We start from the raw sequence: 25,625 nt of genomic DNA on the forward strand, positions 1-25,625 counted from the left end.
GGGGAGCCACTCACCACACTCATCCCGTCTCCTCCCAGCAAGCACCCAGTGCGTCCCACAGGGACCAGGGAGAACTCCCCGTGCAGGGGAGGGCCGCGCTGGCACCCGCAGGATGGCTCTTGGTGGAGGCACTTACGGAGCATCTTTCAGGCATTCAAAGGATGATAACAAACAAAATAAGCTATTTTCTCAGGGTTTCTTCTAGGGCCGATGTCTTCATCCTGGGAGACAAGCCTAGGTCAGGACTCGCTGCTCCACGCTTCCTGACAACAAAGAACGTTCCACGTCTGCAACACTGCTCCAAGTACATGGAAGACGGCCGAGCACGGCCACGATGTGCCCAGTCTGTGCGCAGCCCGTGTCCTGCCCACACGTGGCACCAAGGCCAGGCCGTGGATTTGGAACGAACCATCCGCTCTGTTACTATGGACACCATCACACACACACACACAGCAAAGGCAAAGACAAAAACAGGGCCAGGAAGTGGAGCGCCGAGCCTGGGGTGTGTGGGCTAACAAAAGAAAGCAACAGCGAGAGGAAACTGGGCAGCGCGCCCAAGGCGCCGCGGTGTTCCGGCCGCACCTTCACGGGTCTGCGCGTGTCTCCTATTAAGAACGCGATGCTAAGCTGCGTCCAAGCTGGGACCCAGCACAGGGGCAAACACAGCTGTCACTCTGCGCCGCAGGTAATGATTTTATACACGTGGTCACACCACTCATTAAATAAAAATTCAGTTCTGATGTTTTTTCCTACAGTATCACAAAAGGTGCTTATCTAAGTAAAATTCTTACGCCCTAAGAAAATACTAAAGTTGTTTCCCTTTCTCACAATGTGGCTAGTTCAACTTTTATGAAGCCCAAACCTCATTCCTTAAAACGTCTTACCTTCTGAGAGCCACCTTAATATCTATCTACGCAGAAAGAGAGGACACCAGGTGCGACACCGATTCACTGGCAGCTCTACCAAGTCCCTGGTGTGGAGTGCGGTGAGGGCCGGGGCGGGGACAAGGGTACCCAGACTCCTCCTTCACCCAAGCAGGTCCAAGCCCGCAAGGTCACAAGCAGGTCACACCCCCGGGCACGCCCCCCGCGGGAATAGTAGCACTCCGAATCCCAGAGGACTTCTGTGGCTTTGGTCACCCCTCCGAGAAATCGACCTGAAATCGACAAGAAACCTGTGCTAGCGCCGCCTTGCGCCTCCGCGGACCTACCAGACCTGGACCAGCGTAACTGCATAGGAAGATTTTTACTGGGTTTACATTTTTCTTAACTTAGTTTTAAAAAAAGCATAGTAAAGAGTCTGAGGACAAATTATTCAACTGTTTATCATACATAAGACCGCATGACTATAATACAAAGGGGGGTTCTGTTTTCATTAACGTTACAATATACACAGCAAGTCCGGACTAGATCTTACAATCTGAACACAGGTATTTAACCTTTTCCATGCTGTTTATGTTTACAATGCACAGAAGTCCTGTAACCAAACTGTGTAGTGAAGCACACAAAACTGGACTGTGACGTGACACAGTATGCAGAAGCCTTGCATCTCACCATCTCCTTGATGTAAGTATCGGTTTAAAAACTGCTTTAGGTTTTTGTTTGTTTTTTTGGTGCTTGCTAAGATGTGGCAACCAGCACAGGAAAAAAAAAATGACCTGACCCACGTAAGATCTTAGCCTTACATTCCCAAGCAGCAGTAACTACTGAACTCCTCGGCATTGCTAGACTCGAGAGGATATCCTTTCACTCGCGGTAAACTACCCAGTTCAAAAAAAATCATCCACAGGCTTGACGCTGAATTACAAAATAAATATGGACTTCCTGATCTACAACGAAAAATGTCTGTGGTTTATAAAAACGGGTATTTCCAAGTTTCATTCACATTTACATAGTTTTCAGCCTTTTGTCACTGTTCACATATAAAAACCTGCTTTTGTTCAGAAAAAATTGACCTAGTCAGCCACATGGAATTGACCAATGAAAAGAACCGCGGTGCTGGGCTGCGCTGTTCTGAACAGGGTTCTCGGCAGAGGTAGATTACTGCTCCTTTTGATCCTGGACAGGTAAAACTGTTTCTCTTCCTTCTCCCGACTGAACTGCTCCGAAGGCTAACACCCTCAAATTGGCCAATTTAAAATGGGAAGTCAAATGTGAGCAGCCGCCAGACTGCGTGACATTAAGGCAGCGTAGTCGAAGACGAGGCGCCTGGTAAGTGCCAGCCTTCGCGCTCGGCTCACGCGCGGGGTCTGCTTCCCTCCCGCTCTCGGGGGGACCTGCGGGTGCCATCAAGGTCTTGCTCTCGAGTGTACGAGTGGTTACTCAGGAATGCAAGAATCGACTGCTGTTCCACAGCTTCTGGACCCAGTGTCCCTTTACCCTCGGAAGCCTGAACACACTGAGAATGTAACAGATGTGGTAATCTTGAATTAGGTGTCAATCTATTATGTTCAGTACACAGATTGCTGTAAATGTATTGGCTATGGATTCGACAACAGTTCCAGTTTTGTTTAAGCAATAGTACAGCCATAATTTTCAACTGACATTTAAAAATGGTCTAGTTACACCTTGTGTCAAAGTGCAGAACTGCTACATTATTGGTTACAGACATCTATGTGCTATAAAAACAGCTTTGGTACAATAAATTATCAAAAAAGAAAATAAATTTTTGTAAAATTCACAGCATAATTGTGAGGCAAAAAAGCAGTCACATAAAATTCTGCATTTCTTTAAAAATGTTCAGGATGAACAGAAGACATCTTTGTGCAGAAGAAACGGTGGAGATACCACGTGCCGAGAAAAAGCCGAAGGAAGGAAAAGGAAAAAGCGGGAAGGGACACAGCTGTAGCTATTTCCATCAAAGCAAACCACTACTTCTGTGACCTTCAACCAATAAGGAAGCCAGCTTTATGACACACGCAAAGTGACCTTGCGATACCTTACAATTAGTGGGTCACAAAGTCTATTCTAAAAGAAAGGCCTCTTGAGTTACCCATTCTCTGTGTTTTCAGCATTAAGGACTGTCTGCGAACGCATGTCCGAAGTGATTGCATCTGAAATGGTAGGCTCTTCTAGTTTCGAGTCCAAATCCATAAGGCCAAAGGTTATCCCAAAGACCACCACTCAGACCTCCCCAGGACTGGCCACGAGCGACCCGCTGATTGCTTCTCAGTGCACCTTGGTTGGGAGACCAGTCACGTCCGTTCCTATCTCACTGTGGTGTCTGCACAGGAGACCCACAGGATCCCGTGTCACTGCTGCTTTGCTCCTCAGTAGGTTCAGACAGGAGAGTCCTGAGCCCCGCCACTCGGCTCGCTCAGTGCGCCCGACACACTCCAACACAACAGGCCCCGCACACAGCCGAAGACGACGCTTGTGGAAGCTGGAGGCCCTCTTCCTTACAGTACTGGGTTTCCGTGCCCGGGAGAGTGTTTAGAGGACTTAAAAACCCAAAGTTCCCACCCCAGCCCACCCCCAACCCAAACCAAAACCAAAACCAAAACCAAAAACAAAAACAAAAAAGGGGCAAAATAGGAGGGGAAAAAGTATCACCCTTATGGGGCCCTTTATGCAAATTATGTGCAGTGCCTTTTTATTTTAAAATTAGTTGGCAAATGACCAAGACCAACATCTGAACATTAACTTTTGTTGAATAGAAAGACAAAAAAACCCACGATGACGGGGATGTGGCAAGTGAAATGAGGGAGGCTGAACGAGGACAGCTCGGAGCGACCCGTGAAGATGGGCTTGGACATGGCTCTGTAAAAACTTCATTGTCCCTTTGCAATCTTTTCAAGTTAAAAAAGAAGCCAGCTTTGCCCTCTTGTAGCGGTTCAGTGTGTCTGTTAATCTCCTTCTGACTCAAGCAGCTTTGCACTTTGTTTTTGGAAAAAAACACCACTTCTATAAAAACACACAAGAAACAAACTCAAGTTTCGATGTAGTCACGAGCTAGCTACAGGACTCTGCTGCACACACACTCCTGTCATGGGGGACTCCTCTCTGTCGGCCCCTTGCCGCATCGTCAGATGTCCTTCAGTCATGTAATGTGCAGGACCTGTGTTAGCAGAAAACTGGTATGCTGGATGTCCAGCGATGCCAGTCTCCTGGCGGGGATTGGAGTAGACGGTCAGATTGACGTCCATAGCTCCATTCTGTCCGAAGTCCAAGGTGCTAGCAGCCACTGGGCGGTTCTGGTAGGCCTGGTTGCCTTGGTTACCAGTAGAGGAGGACGATGTCGAGGAAGAAGTCGTTGAGGAAGACAGGGATGTCATGGAGTGGTGACTGTGGCCAACCTCCATGGAATCCTGGGTAGAGGAGCTATTCGTTGGAGAATTGTAGACCCTCGGCCTGGTCCGGTTGCCCAAGGCTTGCTGTCCATGGTGGTGGTGGTGGTGGTGGTGATGGTGGTGGTGGTGGGAACTGTTTCCATGGTGATGATGCAGTGCGTTCTGCGGAGGGGCTACGTGGAAGGTTGTTTCCTGAACGGGGTGAGTTTCAACAGTGACTTGTGTAGGAGCTTCAGTGCCTGACCAACCAAGAGGAGCAGGGAACTGCTGACGCACCTGCGAGGACAGTTTGAGAACAAGGTTACTAGAGCACTGCTTCTCAGCCTTCCTCCCCCGACAAGCGCTGACGCTCACATTTACATGAATCAGAGACGGGCTTCAAACTTCTAACACTACACAGTTCTATAACACAAATCGAAAACAGGTTCCAGAGTGACACATTTCACCTCGAGCGCTGCCCCTTTCCTGGGAGCGGTACTGGTGACAGGAGTCCTGTTCACGACCTTCCTTAGTTAAGGGCCAGACAGCACTTCTAGAAGGCTCAGAAGGAACTCGCTACCTCCCCCGAAGCCCCTCCTTTCTCCGTCTGTCTTGGTCCTATCCAGTGCTTAACAATCCCTCCATCCGAGCCATCAGGAAGTACTGCCGAGCCGGCCTTCAAACCAGATCCCAACCCGGTCTCTCCTCCAACTCCTCCACCCTCTCTCCTTCCAAGCCACCTGCGGCTAGGCCTACACTAACACCTTTGTCCTGACCCTTCTCCAGCTCACGCACCAAAGGGCAGCAGGCACAATCTCCTACAAACACAAACCCAATCTCTCCTTTTAAAATCTTTCTCAAAGGCCGCTCGCTACAACTGCAGGAATGAAATGATCCAAACGCGCAACAGCTGCGTGACCTGGCCCACGGCCGCTTCTCCAGCCAGCACCCCACCCCACCCCGGCTGTGGGCTCCAAGCACAGAGGGCGCTGTCTGCATTCTTCCACTGGCTGAGAGCTTTCAAGTGCCACGGGGTGTTCACACTCACAGCGCCCTTCTGCCTATCAAGCGCCACGGGGTGTTCACACTCACAGCGCCCTTCTGCCTAGCACGCGCTTCCTTCTATTCTGCCAGGATGCCTCTTTCAGTCTGTGGAAGACACCTGCTGACAGCGCACACCGCACGTGCGCACACGTGTACCTGAGCACAGGGCCACACTACACTTCCCAGCTCCCCTTGCACTCAGCGTGGCATGGGATACAAATGAACGTCATGGAGGTCACTGCTAGCCTGGCACACAGTTCCTCTCATGTGTGCCTGCTGAATGCAGTGGACAACCAGGCCTCAGGGGACAGTGGAGTCACAAAATGGTCTGAGACCAACACACAGGAAGGCAGGTATGCCACTAACCTGAATGTCTACCCTGTGCTATTAGAGTAAAAAAAAAAAAAAAAAAAAAAAGAAAAAAAAGAAACTTCGTGCCTTTAAGCTAACACATTTTGGGGGCTATCTTTTGATCAGAGTTCGACATTTTTTTAAAAAGATTTATTTGAAAAGCAGAACATCAGAGAAAGAGAGAGAGACTGGGGGGAGGGTAGAGAGACCATGTCTCCACCTGCCAATTTACTCCCCAAATTGCTGCAACAGCCAGAGCTGGGCCAGGCCAGAGCCAGGAGCCAGGAGCCAGGAGCTCCGTCCAAGTCTCCCACATGGGTGCAGGGGCCCAAGCTCTTGGGGCCATCATCTGCTACCGTCCCAGGTGCATTACAGGGAGCTGGATCAGCAGAAGTAGAGGAGCCAGGAATTGAATGGGTGCTCCAATATGGGATAAACCTTCTATACCACAACACCAGCCCCAGAGTTTGGCCTACTTGTAATTTATTTACTTATGTCACTGTAAACTCTAGGAAGGCAAAGACTTGTCTGTAACCAGTCACTAGTGCAAACTGGTTAAGTTTCATTCAACACAGATGGCCTGAGAACCAAACTTTCAGAGACACCACTGAAAACAGTGCAATAGAGTAACTGGCAGTTCTCAGATAAAACACACAACAGCAGCCACCCTGTAAATGAGGGGGATGTCCCAAGACCCCCAGTGGACGCAGGAAACGGTGACTAGCATCAACCCCGTATGTAACAGGGGTCCCTCGGTACCTGGGGGGAGCTGGCTCCAGAAGCCTCCCTCCCACCTCATGAATACTCAAATTCTCGGACGTGCAAGTCCGTGCTGGGAAGTGGGCACAAACCCATGCACTCCCATTCCCTGTGAATCACCTCTAGCACAGTGTAAATAGTATGCAAACAGCTGTTCTACTGTATTGTTTAGGGAATGATGACAAGAAAAAAAGTCTGAGCACGTCTAGCCCACATCCATCCAACTGTCTGCCAAGTGTCTCCGCTCTGCAGCTGGGGGTCGGTGGCTACGGACCCACAGCCACGGGGGCTGACTGCACCGTGCTTTTTCTCACAGCACCGCCCTGTGTGATACTTGAGCTTAGACAGTATACTTGGTGCAGTAAGAGATCGCTAGTAACCAACAGTAACAGAATACACAACACAGTGTAGTGAAAGTTACGTGAATAAGGGCTCTCTCCAAATAGCTTGGTGTACATTGACCTGCTCATTGAAGGTGGCGCTTATGGTTTTCCTTGGCGTCTCTGAATTGGCAGCACCCAATCCCGAGCTTTGGGGTCGTTACTAAGTAAAACCAGGGTTGCCTGAACACAGGCACCACATTTGAGTGGCACCTGTCACACTAAGATGCCTACCGAGGGACTCACGAACAGGCAGCACCCGGGGCACGGATGCGGCCAGGAGACAATGACACAGGTCCCAGACAGGCTGGCGAGAGTCCAGCACACGACTCAGAATGCTGCAGAATCTCAAACTTACACACCGTTTCAGTAATTTTCCATTTTAGATTTTTGGGCCACAGTTCACCATAGGTACATGGGAGAACCACTGCCAAGGACGTTAAACGCTGCAGCCGTTCCAGTCGCTGAATGGGCGATCACGTGGGAGGCAACTCGGCATCGACTCCTGGAGCTGACACTACCCCTGACCCGGCAATCCCTACCACAGGGCACTTACACGTGTGCCTCTATGGAGAGGTCTTTTGTGTTCATGGAAAACGAAATGAAAAGATGATTTTTGAAATCCATGCATGCTTTTCTCGGGGCAGGCAGTTTCCATGAACTTTTTGAGTCTCCCAGAACTGAGATACTCTGGATGATTGCACCATTATTTATAATAGTAAAAAAATATTGGAAATGAAATAAATATTCAGTAACAGGGAAACAGCAGCACGACCTAGAGAATATCTAAACAGTGTAGAACCCTGCAACTCCGCCCCCAGCCCTCTGAAGGCTGCAGCACCTGTCTCTTACTGACAAAGAAGGGCTCCAGGGCGCCAGACCCTCACGGGCGCCAGCTCGAGTCCTGGCTGTTCCATTTCCAATCCAGCTCCCTGCTACTGCACCTGGGCAAGCACTAGAAAATAGCCCAAGTCCTTAGGCCCCTGCCACCCACGTGGGACACCCAGATTAAACTCCTGGTTTTCGCCTGGCCTGGCCCTGACCATTGCAGGCATCTGAACCAGCAGATGGAAGAACTCCCTCCTTCAAATAATTACATAAATATTTAAAAAAATAAAAAAGAGCTCCAAAATATATTATCAAATGTGGACAAACTAAGATGTTAAAAGGAGTGTATGGTGTGTTACTATTTGTGTACAGAAACTGGGTGACAATCATACTTGCTGGTGTATGCATAAGAGATACCAAAAATGGCTACAAAACCCTAATTAATGTTAGTTTTTATTAGAGTTGGGTGGCTAGAGGACATGGAACAAAGGCCAACTTCACGGAGTCCTCCATAAAACTGACTGCCTTTCACCATGACTGCATCAACCGTCCAGACACTGAGCAATGAAGGAGTGGGAGGCACACGGGTGGGTGCTCCTGGTGTCTCCGTCTTCGCTGTACTGAGAAGGGGGAAGGATGGAGAATCAGGGGAGTCCCTGGCAGGAGCGATGCTAAGTCAAGACCTAGAGCAGAAGACTGAGCAGCACAGAGCACCCAGGCCGAGACCTGGCCCAGGCAGCAGAGGAAGAGCCGTGACACGCGGCACACAAGCAGCAGTGTGAGTGCAGTGGGAAGGAGGAGGAGCAGCCTGCATGGGCCCAGGGCGTGGACTCCTGGGCACCTTGGCAAGAGGTCTGAGCTGCATTTTAGGTGCAAGGGGAAGGCGAAGAGTGGTTCAACGCAGAGAGAACAGCGAGCTCAGTCTGCTCGGTCAGCCTCACTCGGCTGCAGGGGTGAGAGTGGTGGTACAGGCCAACGGAACTGGGTGTACGACGACTCAGCAGAATGCTAGAGAGGGTATGAGAGGCAGAAAAGCCAAACCCTCAGGGCCTACCACCCACGTGAGTCTGAGACCCAGATGGAGTGCTAACATAAGATGGCCCAAGTACCTGGCTTTGGCCTGGCTCTGCTCCGGCCACTGCAGGCATTTGGGGAGTGAACCAGCGAGTGGAACAGCTCCTGTCATGTCTCATTGTCCCTCTGCCTTTCAAGTAAAATGAAGATACATAAATCTTTAAAAACTCAGAAATAAAGGCACTGGGGCTCAGGGAAGAAATCTCGGCCAGAAGCAGATTAGGAATCACAGACGTGGTGGTGACTGCAGTCATCAGAAGGGGCGGGTCACAGGCTGGACCTCCAGAAACGCCAGGTGTCCAGGGGAGCAGGAGAGGAGATGCTACAAGCCGGGTCAGTGAAGCAGAGGGCGGAGAAGTGGGGGTAGTGGACATTCTGCCATGGAAACCAGAGGTGGCCCTCAGAGGACAGGGAGAAGTCAACAGCATCCAACATGGCCAGGAAGCAAAACATTAGATGGCATTAGGCGTCCACTGGACTCAAGGGTGGCAGTGGGGCAGGAGGCAGGACACTAATGTGGCAGACCTTAGCCGGTGAGGAGACGGAGACGACAGTGGCCGAAGGCAGAGTCAGAGAGACAGGCAGTCAGACAGAGGTTCTGCTCAAGATGGCAGAGACCGGGTTTCATCAAATGTTGATCAACAGGAAATAAGAGGGAGAGGCCAAGAACAGGGTAGAGAGGGTGACCAAGAGCACAGTCCCAAGAAAGCCCGGGCGACAGGGGAGCAGGAGGCCCGCCCCAGCGCTGGGGAGGGTGAGGGAGAAATGTGGTCGAGTGCACACACGGAGGCAGAGCTCCCACTCCAGGCAAGGGGAGCAAGGACTGCTAAGAGGCAGGAAGAGAGATGGTGACTGGAGGCGTCCTGGGAGCCTCCCGGCTGTGCCAGCACTTTCTGCCCGAGTCTGGGGAGTGGGCAGTGACCGGAACTACAGGCTGGCCTCCCATGTCACAGAGCAGGGCTCAGGGGGAACTAACTTACTACTTTACAGGAGTATTTAAATATTTTCACCATCACCATCTGCCTCCTCACCCCAATTTTAAACATTACTTCTTTAAAAGGTTTAAAAAGCATAGAGAAAAACATGGACTCAGAATCCAGGAGTATGACGAGTACCAGGCCCTGGAAGGCAGAGGGGTAGTAGTTAAGATGGGGATCAGGGAAAGTCACCTAACCCAGGCAGTCTCAGACGTCGCTGCGACAGTAAATAGGTGAACACAGGAAGAAAGCATGCGGGACAACAGGTGCGCACCCAACAGCACCAGCCAGCCCTTCACAGGAGAGGCGCTGCAAGAGCCAGATTCCACAAGACAAACAGGGGCACATGAGGGAGTCATTCTAGAGCCTCCGCGTCCAACGCGGGCGACGTGAGAGCTTACCTGGGGACTGTGTGTCTCACAGTCCATGGCCTGGACGGCGGCCGTGAAGTGGCCTCCGCTGTGCCGGTGCTGATGTGTTGGATCCGACCTGGCTCGCCCACTGTTGCTCGTCCCCGATGATCCACCTTCAACACCACGACACAAAGCAACTTGTGACTTTAAAACTCAAAGCACACTTGAGCAGTGCATACAGTATCATGTATCAAATTATCACACTACACAAATAGGTACAGTGACTGCCAATCAAAAATTTTTTATAATTAAAAAATTTAAATATTAACTTTAAAGTATATCGTAAAGTCATCAGTTTCTCTAAGTTCTCCCAAATCAACCACTGAGCCAGGGCCAGCATTGTGGCACAGCATGTTAAGTAGTTAGCTGCAACGCTAGCATCATACAGGAGAGCCACTTCCAGTCCCAGCTGCTACATTTCCAATCCAATTCCCTGCTAACGCACCTGGGAAAGCAGCATAAGATGGCCCAGGTACCTGGACCCCGGCCACGCATGAGGGAGACCCGGATGGAGTTCCAGGCTCCTAGTTTTGATCTGGCCCAGTCCAGCTGTTGTGGCCATTAAAGGAGTGAACCAGCAGATGGATCACTCTGTAATTCTTTCAAATAAATAAAATAAATCTCTGAAAAAAATCCAGTGAATCAAAATACAATCAAGTTTGGTTTCAATTACAGGAAAATTAAAGGATGTGAATAAAACAATTTCATTAGAAAAAGAATTCAGGAATGAGCATACGATACGGTGGTTAAGCCATCCCGTGGGGTACCTGCATCCCGTATCAGAGTGTCAGAGTGCAAACCCCGCTCTGTTCTCCACACCAGCCTCCTGCTAACAGGAACACACAAGGTGGGAACAGCTTCTGGTTCAAGTGGTTGTGTCCCTGTTACCCATGTGGCAGAGCCAGACAGAATTCCTGACTCTTGGCTTCAGCCTGGTCCATCTCTGGTTGTTGTAGGTATTTTGGGATTGAACCAGTTTATAGGAGATCTCTTTTTGTCTCTCTGCCTTTCAAATACATAAGATAAAACTTGGCTAATAAATACTTGCTTCCAACTACCAAGGAGGTTTTATTTTGTGCGTGATTAAACAAGGGATCCAGTAGAGAGATGAATTTGCAACGAACCACGAAAAACAGATGGAAATAAACTAATTCCTCGTGATCTCATTTACCAGCTTATAAGCACATTGAGAGACTCCGACCCCGAGCAGAGAACACCCCGCATGCGCAGCCTGGCTGGGCGAGGGGCACACACCTGAGCTGGACGACGTGCTGGAGGTGGTGCCTGAGGACTGGGACTGCTCCATCGCAGGGCTTGTGGACACACTGTTACTTGTATTTGTACCTTCATCAGCTGTTTTCTTGAAAAAACTGTGCTGCAGGGCATAATAAGGTTGAATTCGAGTTTTGGGGTCATAATCAAGCATCCTTAAAATGAGGTCTTTGAACTTCAAGTAGTCAGCTACCGTGTGACCCGACTCCCCAGCTCGTCGCCCACCAGGCCCTCCTGTTTCCACTCCAAGAATATTATGAAGTTTACGGGTTCCTGGTGGCTTGTACTCCTGGAAGAGAAGAGAGAGGCTTTCTCTAAGTTGGATGGACAGGTAAAGCCTACATAATGACTTCAGATGGCGTGCGGCATGTGCTGTGCTCACATCCCCTGCACGTTCACTCAGTGCTCCTCTGAGACCAAAGGTGAGTGTGAAGATCTCAGAAGTCAGCAAACGCGGCCCTGACCCAGCGCCTGTCTGGGTGCGACTGCAGCCACACCGGCTTCTGTACTCTCACAGGGAATAAAAACAACGTCAGAGAACAGGCCAAAAGCACACTGAGCCAGCCAACGCATTTTCTACCTGCGCTCACACACACCTGCCTCACAACAGCGGCTCACTGGAGGGAAAAGCACTGGTCTAACCCTACCTGTCCAGGGTGAAAAAATCAGGTTGCTCTCTATGTCTCCCTTCAGAAAATACACTCAATAATGCATCTCTTTAACACCAGAGGGGATTTCTGAAAACTCATTGTTAAATAGATAATGGTATAATCTTTAAAATGTCTACAAATACTGAATTTATTCAGAATAGCACTACTGGACTTTTGCTTCTAGTGGCGATGTAGAAATTTACAAGATAACTCCCCATTTTAAAAGCAAGAGCAAGTGAGGTTGGTCACAAAATCATGGCTTACTAGGAACGCACCAGAGCTAGGCATCCAAAGGAACCAGAATGAACTGAAGTCTAGAGAGGCCTCTCTCCAGAGAGAAGGGACCTGTGTTGGGAGGAAGCCGGTGTGGATGGCGCAGAGCAGCAGAAGCAGCTCCCAGGCGTGAGTCAGCAGAGGGGGCTGGTGGCTGGGCAGAAACATGCCGACAGCTTGCCTCTCCCTGGTGCTCAGGACACACACTGGTTCCACCTCAAAACAAATCAGGAGGGGCTGGCACTGTGACATATGGGTAAAGCCACTGCCTGTGACACTGGCATCCCATATGGGTGCCAGTTCACATCCCAGTTGCTCCCTGCTAATGGCCTGAGAAAACCAGCGGAAGAGAGCCCAAGTGCCTGGGCCCCTGCACCAGGTGACAGACCCAAGGGAAGCTCCTGACCCTGGCCTTGGATCGGCCCTGTGCTGACCACTGTGGCCATCTGGGGAGCGAACCACTGGATGAAGGATCTCTCTCCTCCCTAACTCTGACTTTCAAATGAATAAATGAATCTTAAAAAAAAATCAAGAGAGTAGTGAAATCGAGGCTGAGCAAGGCCAGCAGCAGTGAAGCTGCTAACAAGACTGACCCCGCCCCACACCAGCACCCTGCCGAGCAAGATGTATGCCTCTGTGCAACAGGAAGTACGGTGCACTTCCACCTCAACAGTTTGTTTCTAAACACAAAGTTCAGCATACATTAACAACAATGAAAGACACATGGACCAAACAGAAAAACAGAGTCCATAACCAAGTTGGAGAAACACTTAATCGAAGATCCACATCAATAAACGGCCCACATGTTGAAACTGGTAGTGAGGCACTTCCAAGTACATGCATTCAGTTCAAAAGGTGGACAATATTTATGAATAGAAGGGAAATTTCAGAAGAAAAACATATACTTTTTTAAAAGGACAAGCAGAAATATGTAAGAGGGCCGGTGCCATGGCACGCTAGGTTAATCCTCTGCCTGCAGCACCTGCATCCCATACGGGCGCCAGGTTCTAGTCCCAGTTGCTCCTCTTCCAGTCCAACTCTCTGCTATGGCCTGGGAAGGCAGCACAAGATGGCCCAAGTCTTTGCGCCCCTGCACCCGCATGGAAGACCAGGGGGAGGCACTGGCTCCTGGCTTCGGATCGGCGCAGCTCCGGCCATTGCAGCCATTTGGGGAGTGAACCAATGGAAAGAAGACTTTTCTGTCTCTCTGTCTATAACTCTGTCAAATAAATAAATAAAATCTTTAAAAAAAAAAAAAAAGAAATATGGCTGGCGCCGTGGCTCACTAGGCTAATCCTCCGCTTTGCGGCGCCGGCACACCGGGTTCTAGTCCCGGTCGGGGCGCTGGATTCTGTCCCGGTTGCCCCTCTTCCAGGCCAGCTCTCTGCTGTGGCCCGGGAGTGCAGTGGAGGATGGCCCAGGTGCTCGGGCCCTGCACCCCATGGGAGACCAGGATAAGTACCTGGCTCCTGGCTTCAGATCAGCGCGGCGCGCCGGCCGCGGCAGCCATTGGAGGTTGAACCAATGGCAAAGGAAGGAAGGAAGACCCTTCTCTCTGTCTCTCTCTCTCACTGTCCACTCTGTCAAAAAAAAAAAAAAAAAAAAGAAAGAAAGAAATGTATAAGAAATATGATATCAAAAGAGGAAAATCTAATGGTTTTACCAGCAAACTGTCTGGATTCAATAAATGGGGGGAAAAATCAGTGAACTAGAACACAGAGCAAAGAAATTATCCAAAATAAAAACTCAAAAGGCAAGAGAGTGGACAGCTCAGAGACCTCCGGGATAACACCATGTGTTGTAAGACAGTGATGGAGAACAAGGAAAGATTGAAGCAGAATAAACATCTGAAAAGATAATGTCTGAAGAATTCCAAAAACTAATGAAAGAGGCCAATCGACAGATCCAAGAAACTCAGACAAGTCCGTGGAGAAAAAAACAAAGAAACCAGATGTAGATAAACTAACAAATTGCTGAAAATGAAACCGAAAGCCAGCACTAAATCAGCCAGGAAAGAAACACAGACTCTTCTTCAGGACAATGTAATCCAGAAAGTAAGCTCTAACACTTTTCTCCTTTGCTGGAAAACTCAAATCTAGACTCACTGAGAATATTTTCTTTTTTTTATTTTATTTTATTTTTTTATTTTTTTTTTGACAGGCAGAGTGGACAGTGAGAGAGAGAGACAGAGAGAAAGGTCTTCCTTTGCCGTTGGTTCACCCTCCAATGGCCACCGCGGCTGGCGCGCTGCGGCCGGCGCACCGCGCTGATCCGATGGCAGGAGCCAGGAGCCAGGTGCTTTTCCTGGTCTCCCAAGGGGTGCAGGGCCCAAGCACCTGGGCCATCCTCCACTGCACTCCCTGGCCACAGCAGAGGGCTGGCCTGGAAGAGGGGCAACCGGGACAGAATCCGGCGCCCTGACCGGGACTAAAACCTGGTGTGCCGGCGCCGCTAGGCGGAGGATTAGCCTATTGAGCCACGGCACCGGCCAGAGAATATTTTCTTAAAAATAATAAAGATACTTTCAGATAATTGATTGCTTTAACAAGAAGCTAAATAAAGATCATCAGGCTGAAGGAAAATAATATCAGATGAAAGCCAGGAATTGCAAAAAGAAACAAAGAACCTCAGGAAGAATGAAAATAAGCACAATTCCTATGTGTTTCAAAACTTTTTACAGTCTATTTTTCACTTTTATTTAAGTAGTTAATAATGTATCACGAGGAATATGACTTACATAGAAGTAATGTACATCAACAGGTACACAAGAGGTAGAAGAGAGTTAGAGGGTTTGAGAGAATCACTGCTACACAGTGATATTGAGTGGTATTATTCTAAAACAAATGATATTAAAGGTGTATAAAAACTCAGGCCGGCGCCGTGGCTCACTAGGCTAATCCTCCACCTTGCGGCGCCGGCACACCGGGTTCTAGTCCCGGTCGGGGCGCCGGATTCTGTCCCGGTTGCCCCGCTTCCAGGCCAGCTCTCTGCTGTGGCCAGGGAGTGCAGTGGAGGATGGTCCAAGTGCTTGGGCCCTGCACCCCATGGGAGACCAGGAAAAGCACCTGGCTCCTGGCTCCTGCCATCGGATCAGCGCGGTGCGCCGGCTGCAGCGGCGGCCATTGGAGGGTGAACCAACGGCAAAAGGAAGACCTTTCTCTCTCTGTCTCTCTCTCTCACTGTCCACTCTGCCTGTAAAGGTGTATAAAAACACCACACTAAAGGAGTAAGGAAAAGTCCACAGAGCAAATGGAATACAATACTAGAAAGTATTCAATAAACCCAAAAGAAGACAGGAAAAAAGGAACAAGGTACCAAGAACAGTTAAGGCAGTGCAGATAAGACAGTAGTCAATCACAAGCCTATGGCGCCAGTGCTGTGGTGTGGGGAGTAAAGCCACCATACCGCCTACAACGCCAGCATCCCAACTCGAGCGCCGGTTCAAGTCCCAGCTGTTCCACTTCCAATCTAGTTTGCTGCTAATGCACCTGGGAAAGAAGGGGAGGATGGCCCAAGAGCTTGGGCCCCTGTACCCACATGGGAGACCCAGAAGCAGCTTCTGGCTTCAGCCTGGCCCAGCTCTAGCCATCACAGCCATTCAAGGAGTGAGCCAGCTGAAGGAAGCTCTGTGTCTCTGCCTCTCTGTAACTCTGTCTTTCAAATAAATAAATAAACAATTAAACACAAGCCTATAGACTGAATACTGACTGCAGAAGAGACTAGATTAGAAAACAGGACCCAACCATAACTTGCCTATACAAGTCACACCTTATATCACTTTAAATATAAAGTACTGACAGGTTTAAAGTAAAAGGTAAGCATGTGTGCATGCACATGGCATGATAATCTAAGAAATAAGAAAGCTGCAATGACTGTAGTAAAATTAAACAGATAAAGTAGACCTAAAGACAAATATTACAGAGATGGGCATTTCATGAAGATAACAGGATCAATCTATTAGTAAGTCGTAACAACATTAAATGGTGGGGCCGGTGCTGTGACACAGCGGATTAAAGACCTGGCCTGCAGTGCTGGCATCCATATGGGTACTAGCTCGAGATCGGGCTGCTCCACTTCCGATCCAGCTCTCTGCTGTGGTCTGGGAAAGCAGCAGAAGATGGCCTAAGTCGTTGGGCCCCTGCACCCACATGGGAGACCCAGAAGAAGCTCCTGGCTTCTGACTGGCGCAGCCCTAGCCATTGTGGCCATTTGGGGAGGGAACCAGCAATGGAAGAACTCCCTCCCTCCCTCTCCTCTCTGTAACTCTCTTTCAAATAAATAAAATAAATATTTAAAAAAACAAAAATTAATTGGTATACACAATCGAGTTTCAGAAAGTACATATAACTAAACAGAAACTAAGACAAATCCCAAAATTTAAGTAAAGATGTACACTCCTCTCTCAGACACACAGAAAAGCATCTAGACATACAAAGACGGAAGAACACAAGCCATCTGACCTACACTGATGTTCAGACAGGAGACTATCCTCACAAGTAAGCAGCAAAGATTTCTCAGCTACACAATTGTGTATTTTCAAAAAATTTGACAAATCTAACAATATCAGTATTAGAATTTCCTGCTTATCAAGATATTAAGAAAAGGAATAGGCAAAGTCATAGTGTAGCAGAAAATACTGACATATAATGGCCAAGTATTTACACTCAGTTTATAAGAGGAATCCTCACAACTTAATACTCAAGACCCAACAATAAATGGGCAAAGGATTATAAAGATTCAACACAAAGCACATGAAAAGGCAGTCTCAGGCCTGCTGGGGTGCCATGTGGGCGCCGGTTCAAGACCCGGCTGCTCCACTTCCAATCCAGCTCTCTGCTGTGGCCTGGGAAAGCAGTGCAGGATGGCCCAAGTGCTTGGGCCCTGCACCCGTGTGGGAGACCCAGAGGAAGCTCCTGGCTCCTGATCAGCTAGCTCACCGCAGGCCATCACGGCCACTGGGGGAGCAAACCAGTGAACGGAGGACCTTTCTCTCTCTCTCTCCCTCTTTCCTCTCTCTCTCTGTAACTCTGACTTTCAAATAAATAAATAAATCTTTAAAAAAAGGCATTCTCATTAGTCATGGAGAAACACAAAGACAAACCACTACAGAGCTAACAGGAATGGTTAGACCAGCTATCAAATGATGAGGACTTCTTCATACATCCTGAGGATACAAACAGGTAAGACAATTTTGATAGTTTCATGAAGGTCAATCAGGGCAGGCATCTGGGGCAGCAGTGATGATGCCATCTGGGCCACCCACGTCCCACACTGGAGTCCTTGGTCTGAGTCCCAGTCCCTCTGCTTCCCACCCAGCTCCCTGGGAGGCAGCAGTGATGGTCAAGTACGTGGGTCCCTGCCACCTACCTGGGAGACCCAGACTGAGTTCCAGACTTCCGGAACTTTCAGGTAAATGAAAATTTTTTTAAATTAAAAATAATTTAAATATTAAACAAACTAAAAAAAGAAGGCAAACACATATATATCTACAACCAGGAAGGGCTACTCTTAGTGCTGCCAGAGAAATAAAAACACACATGCACAAAAACATGCATGAGAATTTTCTAGTAACAACCTTATTCCTAACAGTCCCAAACAGGAAACAAACACATGCCTTCCATGTCAATGCAGATACGTTACGATACACTCAGTGAAGAAACTAGGAAGGTATCAAGTGACTGTGGAGACATACAATAATGTGAATGAAACTTCCAAAACAATCGTTTTGTTACGTGAAAGAGAAAACAAAATAAAAAGCACTGTATGATTCTGTTTCTATAAAGCTTGCCAATGAATAGGCAAACCAATCTATGATGACAGAAACGACAGAGCAGGGATGGGGAGACATAAAAAGGCCCCAAGACAACTCTGGGATCATGGAAGTACCCTTCTCTCATGTGAGTCAGTGGACGCAGTACAGAGGTTCAAACTCAACAAACAGCATTAGAATATTAGAATTGTCTATAAATTATTCTTCAACAAAAGAACATCATTTAGAGTCTTACTTCTTCATCCCTCATCACCATCAAAAGAAAAGAACACATAGTAGGTATAGATTTCATTTGTGGAAAACTCTGATGTGTACTTTTGAAACACAAAATGATACAAATAGAAACATAATCACTATGTGAATAAAGTACACGAAGATAACCAATGATAATGTGTGTGCACTTATTTATATCTTTGCTTAAAATCCCTCATGTATCCTTTGTAATATGTCTGAATACAGACTGCATTTCTTGTTACAAAAATGTTTCTGTTAAGATATTAATTATTTCATACTCAAAAATTAAGTTTAAGTCAATTGCTAAGTGAAACTAAGGGAAACCTCACAAAAATACAGTTAATCTACATTAATACATATTAATTAAGATACTTACTTTCAATATAAATGGGAAAGACTGATCTGTTCATTTCTGAAATATCCTGAACTAATTAAATATAATTACAGTTCAGTTGGGATGAAATGGTAGGCAACAGTCCACAGTTGTTTGTGACTTTTGACAGGCAGAGTGGACAGTGAGAGAGAGAGAGAGAAAGGTCTTCCTTTGCCGTTGGTTCACCCTCCAATGGCTGCCGCGGCCGGCGCACCGCGCTGATCCAATGGCAGGAGCCAGGTGCTTCTCCTGGTCTCCCATGGGGTGCAGGACCCAAGCACTTGGGCCATCCTCCACTGCACTCCCTGGCCACAGCAGAGAGCTGGTCTGGAAGAGAGGTAACCAGGACAGAATCTGGCGCCCCGACCGGGACTAGAACCCAGTGTGCCGGCGCCGCTAGGTGGAGGATTAGCCTAGTAAGTCGCGGCGATGGCCCTGACTTTGTTTTTTAAGAGACATTTGAGAGATGGAATGGAATCAAAGTTTTATTTAGAAAAAAAAATAGTAGGAGCAAAAATATAAATAAGTAAGTAAGATCAAAAACGCAGAAAGTAGTCCCAGCCTTTACCACAGCGAGAGAAAGCACAGAGGATGTCTCAAACCCTCCACACCGACTCCACTGCAGGAGCCACCCTGACCGGCAGTGACGCTAAGCATTCCCGCGCTATGTTCTTGTACGCTATCTGGATAAAGCTAACGATATGGGAAGCAGGCATAATTTAGCAACTGGAAATTGTGCTGCCTTCGACTTTAAATAAGGCAGAAGGCAATATGTCACAAATCAGCTGTGAAATACAATTTCATGTATGTTTTTGAATATTATAAAGTATATTGTTTGATATCAACAGTTAAAATTCCATAGCTATGTGTCAATGAGTTAAAGCAAATCACCAGCATCTTCAGTTCACTAAAAATGACACCTGGTGGCAGCATCACTAAAATGCAAGAGCCAAAAGCAGTAAAGTGGGGTCAAGTTAAAGTCCCCGAAATGCTGAAATGCAGCACCGAGGCCCAAGAGGATGTGTGTGTACACGCATATAAAACACATATGCCACAGTCAGTCACTTATTTATGTAGTAGTCATCCAGTACTGCAACCAAACCAGATCACAAATATATATGCAAACTTAGATACAGAAACAAAAGTGAAAATCAAGACGCAACACTGCCATCATTTATTCTATTGTTGAGACAGTGTAGACATCTGAAAAAAGCCCTCAGATAAAAGAAAATTTCTAAAATTAACCCAGTGTTTTAAAATACCTTACTTCTGAAGATTTTAGAGATGTGAAATTCCTGCTATCTGGGTCACTGAGCTAGCAATCTGAAATCTATCAGAGGATCAGAGTCAATTATATCCTTAAAAAAAAAATGGCTCAAAATTCTCTTCTTACATATTTCACCAGCTAAATTAAAACAAGACAAAACTCACTACAAATTGTAACTTCTGTCCACAGCTGTGGTATATTGTCAGTTGTGACTTCATTAAGTTGCCAAGCTATGAGTGACGAATGGCAAAGTTCCTGATTCTAATGTTGAAACCAGCAAGTGATATGATCAGATATCTCAAATACAGGTATATGGTTTTTAAAATGAAGCTTAAAAGAGAACTTTGGGGGCCAGTGCTGTGTGGTGGGTAAAGCTGTCACCTGCAGCACCAGTAGCCCACATTAGGCTCTGATTCGTGTCCCAGCTGCTCCTCTTCCGATCCACCTCCCTGCAAACGTGCCTGAGAGCAACGGAAGACGGTCCACATGCTTGGGTCCCTCACCACCCACATGGGAGACCTGGAAGATGCTCCTAGCTTCAGTCTGGCCCAGCTCCAGCTGTTGGGGCCATTTAGGGAGTGAACCAGCAGATGGGAGATCTCTTTCTCTTTCTTTCTCTAACTACCTTCAAATAAAATAAATCAATCTTTGGGGCAGGCGCCGTGGCACAGTAGGTTAATCCTCTGCCTGCAGCGCTGGCATCCCATATGGCCACCGGTTCTAGTCCCGTTTGCTCCTCTTCCAATCCAGCTCTCCTCTATGGCCTGGGAAAGCAGTAGAGGGTGGCCAAGGGCCTTGGGCCCCTGCACCCACATGAGAGACCAGAAAGAGGCACCTGGCTCCTGGCTTCGGATAGGCGCAGCTCCGGGTGTTGCGGCCACCTGGGGAGTGAACCAATGGACGGAAGACCTTTCTGTCTGTCTCTCCCTCTCACTGTCTGTAACTGTCTCTCAAATAAATAAATAAAATCTTAAAAAAATAAGATAAAAATTAAAAAAATAAAATAAATCTTTAAAGATAGAGAGAGAGAGAAAACTCTGAGCATTAAGCAAACACTAGTCCATACAGATAGTTCAAACTGTATTCAATTTTTGAATAAAAAGTCTACCTAGTTAACTTGAAACCTGATTTCAAGTAAATACAAAAGGAGCTATAAAAAAGGACAGCCCTGGTGAAGAAATAACAGGCTTAAACATTAAGGAGCTCTAACTTTACCCGTTTTCCATCTTTGGTCTTCTTTAAGTTCCAAGTGCCATCTGGCAACTTCTCAAAGAACTTTCTTGCTTTTGGTGCTTGATCAAGAATATGAGCAGGTGGAATACCCAGAACTTCCACTATTTTATTCATCTGATCTACCTGTATTAAAAATAAAAATAAAAATAAAGCCTATAATTGCTACTGTAATCTTACTGATGCTCATCAATTCATCCACTCATTTATTCATTTATAAAAAAGTAAATTCAGCATCTTCTATGTGTCAGGCACTCCTCTCGGCATTGAACACATAGCAACGAACCTAAGAGACATCAAGTCTCTGCTCCCCAGAAAGTGAACGCTCCACAAAAGGTAAGGCAGAAAACTCAGACACACACGTCAATGCGGTACGTCAGGGGTCACAAATACGAGGACAAGGAAAGGTGGGCGGAAGGCGGAAGGTTCCCATTTTAGTTATAAACCACTATAGATGGAAACCCACACGCATAATACAGCGTGCACCCAACTTCTTCTTAAAAAGTGCAGAATCATCCACTCCATTACTGAGGGTCTACTATTTTCTAGACACAACCCTCAGCAAAATACAGCAGCAAGTCACACAGACAGAAACAAGTCTCTATTACAGTGGGAAGGAGAACAACGATACAGAGAAACAGTCACCCCGAGAGGTCCTGGGGGCTGGTTTCAGCACCCCAAGGACAGTAACAAAGTCTGTGGGTGCTCACATCCCCTATATGGCAAGGCGTGGTGCTGACACCCTGCTGCAGGCTTTAAATCATTCCTGTACCACATACGGTACCTAATCAAATGTCAGTATGTAACTAGCTGTTGTACTGCATTGTTTAGGCAATAATGACAAGGATAGAAGTTTACATGTGCTCATTACAGACAGAATTTTTTCAGATATTTCCGATCCAATGTTGATTGAATCCGTAGGATAGGGAAGGCCCATAGTAATTAAATATATTTTATCAGAGGATGACTAAGAACTCTTGAGAAAATTAAGAGGGGATGGGAAAAGGGATCCTGCGGCTTTAAACGGGGGTTGTACAAGGCTTCTCCTGAGAAGGCGACATTGGAGGGAGACTTTATGTCAGGGACGGAGCAGACAGCTGCCATCTAGAAAAGACTGTTTCAGAAACAAGGGAAAACAAACACAAAGGGCTTCACCTGGGACGAGGGTTCCCCAGACCACAGAGCAGGCTGTGTGAGCTGTGCCAAGGACTCGGGTTTTACACTGAGCCACGTGGAAAGCCACTCCAGTTTTAGGTAATTTTAATATTCTTTAAACCCAAGATACTAATTTGCAGGGTAAAGTCATTTATACAAGAAGGAAACAAAAACAAACACAATGGCAGCTGCTCAAGTTGAACTGAAGGGAAAGGACAAGCTTCTGGACCCCTGCTCACGCTGCAGTGTCCAGCACACCTCAGTCCACACGCTGGCCTCTTCACTCTCATCTATAAAGGAAAACACTCAGCAGCACCGACAGAGGCCACTTTTCCTTTGAAAGCTCAGTTCTTCTGACTGTGGGGAGCTAGGTCTCTGTACTACCTCCTGGCCTCTATCTCGAACCAAAGTCTCCGAAACACAGCTGAAAACCGGGGACAGAACTAACTGCATGGTCTCTGTAGCCCTACAGCGGGGAGACCCTAGTTTGTGCTGAATTATGCAGATCAAGTGTCCATTGAGTCTGTAAACCATTACTGTAATTCCAAATCCCAGCTCAAAGTGTACACTGACGTTTACCCACGTTTCAGGGTGCCCCTTTCTCTATCATTCTTATCATTAAGCTTTCTGTTATTCAACATAAAACCCACAAAGCACACAGCAAAATACTAAACACACTCTAATTCACTGTTCTTCATCAGCAGTTAACATGTTTTCACTTCTACCTGTATGATAAATGACATGACAGACTGGGTAACATGAAGTAAGTTCAACAGTGACCTCTCATCTGAATGATTGGCCGGTAAACAACTTTTGGGTTACACTATCACAGATGAAGGGCTGAAAGAAATGGTAAAAACAAAGCCACTTTTGAAGCGGCGTGCGACCCACCTCGTTGGCGCCACTGAACAGGGGCTCTCCGGTGTGCATCTCGACCAGGATACACCCGAGGGACCACATGTCAATAGCGAGGTCGTACGGCATCCCCAGCAGCACCTCCGGAGACCGGTAGAAGCGACTCTGAATATACTGGTATATCTGAAAGATTTCCAAACAGCAATCACTCAGGCTGTGTATAGTTGTGCTCAATGCTGGATTCAGAATACTGGCCTGATTTAGCAGAGAACGTTAGTAAGGACGGACTTAATTACTGATTTTTAACATTAGACTATCAATATTGCTTAAAGAGTCAGCAATTTTCAAGGGACTGGTTATTTGAAATGCAAAATATATAAAAATTAAAGCCCTTTCATTTAACCTATCCTAATAAAAAATTATGCCTTATTAGAAGAATATATATTTAGAATGATTTTTTTCCATATTAATCATTCCTTTCGGCTAGGACTGACACTTGGTTTACTATTAACAGCTAAACTCTACCCACACTAACGTAAAGAAAGCATTTCAGAATTATGAGCCAAATAACTTCAATACAATCTGATTTACAATTCAGACACTAGTACTCCAGCTCACAGGTAAATCCTCTAAATGTCGTTACCTAAAGAGTCAACTGGGAGTCATTTCTGTATTGTCATTTCTTTTCTATTTCATCCCCATCTACCTCAATTCAAGACAATGTAGAGATAGAAAATCCTGAAATGGACTATTTTCAGTGAAATAATCTGAGAATGCCTTAACAGACCGATTCAATTCACTCACTCATTATAAATGTGTATCTAGAAGTGTCATTAACAAAAGAAACAAAATCCTCCTCCTACACTTTCTTTCTTAACATTAAACCATGCAGCTATGAGAACTTGTGCTTCTCCCCAGGAACCAGTGAGGACAGCAGCCGGGCTATCTGCCATGAAACTTCTCACCGTCCCTGGGATCAGTGAGGACTGCAGCCAGGATGTTAAGAACTGTCCCGGGCCTCCACGGGCTGACCAACCCAATCTTTTTGTTTTTTAAAGATTTATTTTATTTATTCGAAAGACAGAGTTACAGAGAGAGAGGTAGAGACAGAGAGACAGGTCTTCCATCCGCTGGTTCACTCCCCAGATGGCTGAAATGGCTAGAGCTATGCCAATCTAAAGCCAGGAGCCAGGAGCTTCCTCCGGGTCTCCCACGTGGGTGCAGGGGCCTAAGAACTTGGGTCACCTTCCACTGCTTTCCCAGGCTACAGCAGAGAGCGGAATAGGAAGAGGAGCAGCCGGGACTAGCACCGGTGCCCAAATGGGATGCCAGCACTTCAGGCCAGGGCGTTAACCCGCTGCGCCACAGTGCCAGCCTCGACCAACTCAATCTTAAGAAGAAAGACTATTTGGCCGGCGCCGTGGCTCACTAGGCTAATCCTCCGCCTTGCGGCGCCGGCACACTGGGTTCTAGTCCCGGTCGGGGCGCTGGATTCTCTCCTGGTTGCCCCTCTTCCAGCCCAGCTCTCTGCTGTGGCCAGGCAGTGCAGTGGAGGATGGCCCAAGTGCTTGGGTCCTGCACCCCATGGGAGACCAGGAGAAGCACCTGGCTCCTGCCATCGGATCAGCGCGGTGCGCCGACCGCAGCACGCCAGCCGTGGCGGCCATTGGAGGGTGAACCAACGGCAAAGGAAGACCTTTCTCTCTCTCTCTCTCTCTCACTGTCCACTCTGCCTGTCAAAAAAAAAAAAAAAAAAAAAAAAAAAGGTTGAAAATCCCTAATCTGAAAATATGAAACTTTCTTAGCACCAACACCATAGCTCAGGAAATTCTGAATTTGGGAGCAATTTGTATCTTCAGATTAGCACTACTTGATTGGTAGAGGCTATGCAAATATTCCCAAGTCCAAAAAATTCTAAAATCTGAAAATACTTCCAGTTCCAAACATTGTGGAATGGGTTAGTATATTCTATTTCCAAGTTGCAAAGTCAAATCCCTGTCACTCTCAGCCATGAACCCTCTGCTACTGAGACTGCCTTATCGCACAGCCATCACCCACAGTCCATCACTTCCCGTTCAGTGTGGTTACAGCAGGGCCTGTGACATAACACTGTGCACCAAAATTCGGCAAGGAACTACTTCACGCAACACTCCTGCCCTGCTACCTTCTGATTCTTGGGGCAACAGATCCAGGGGCAGGGCCACTACTAGGTATTTTGGAAATTATTTCCCATGCAAATATTTTTAAAAGATTGATTTATTTACTTGAAAGGCAGAGTTGCAGAGGCAGAGAGAGAGAGAGAGACACAGAGAGACATCTTCCATCCACTGGCCCACTCCCCAAATGGCCACAACAGCCAGAGTTGGGCTGATCTGAAACAAGGAGCTTCCTCCAAGTCTCCCACATGGGTGCAGGGGCCCAAGCAGTAGGGACATCTTCCACTGCCATCCAGG

General features: G+C 47.3%; 1 protein-coding gene across 7 annotated transcripts in view; it reads right to left on the reverse strand.

The window, feature by feature from the left end:
* Positions 1-1,298: 1,298 nt before the first annotated feature.
* The window catches only part of DYRK1A (dual specificity tyrosine phosphorylation regulated kinase 1A), a 144,966-nt gene continuing 120,639 nt past the window's right edge, over positions 1,299-25,625 (reverse strand). For all 7 annotated transcript variants that reach the window (XM_070071825.2, XM_089331406.1, XM_008274878.5 and 4 more), the window contains 5 exons: positions 23,209-23,355; positions 21,148-21,288; positions 11,348-11,654; positions 10,082-10,206; positions 1,299-4,564 (listed from right to left, as the gene is read on the reverse strand). In XM_070071825.2, coding sequence (XP_069927926.1) covers positions 3,944-4,564; positions 10,082-10,206; positions 11,348-11,654; positions 21,148-21,288; positions 23,209-23,355 — 1,341 coding nt within the window. In that variant the 3' untranslated portion in view covers positions 1,299-3,943. The remainder of the gene's footprint in view (positions 4,565-10,081; positions 10,207-11,347; positions 11,655-21,147; positions 21,289-23,208; positions 23,356-25,625) is intronic.

This window comes from Oryctolagus cuniculus, chromosome 4 (genome assembly GCF_051225735.1).
Source record: "Oryctolagus cuniculus isolate XC-2025 breed Fujian yellow rabbit chromosome 4, ASM5122573v1, whole genome shotgun sequence".
NCBI classification, from domain to species: Eukaryota; Metazoa; Chordata; class Mammalia; order Lagomorpha; family Leporidae; genus Oryctolagus; species Oryctolagus cuniculus.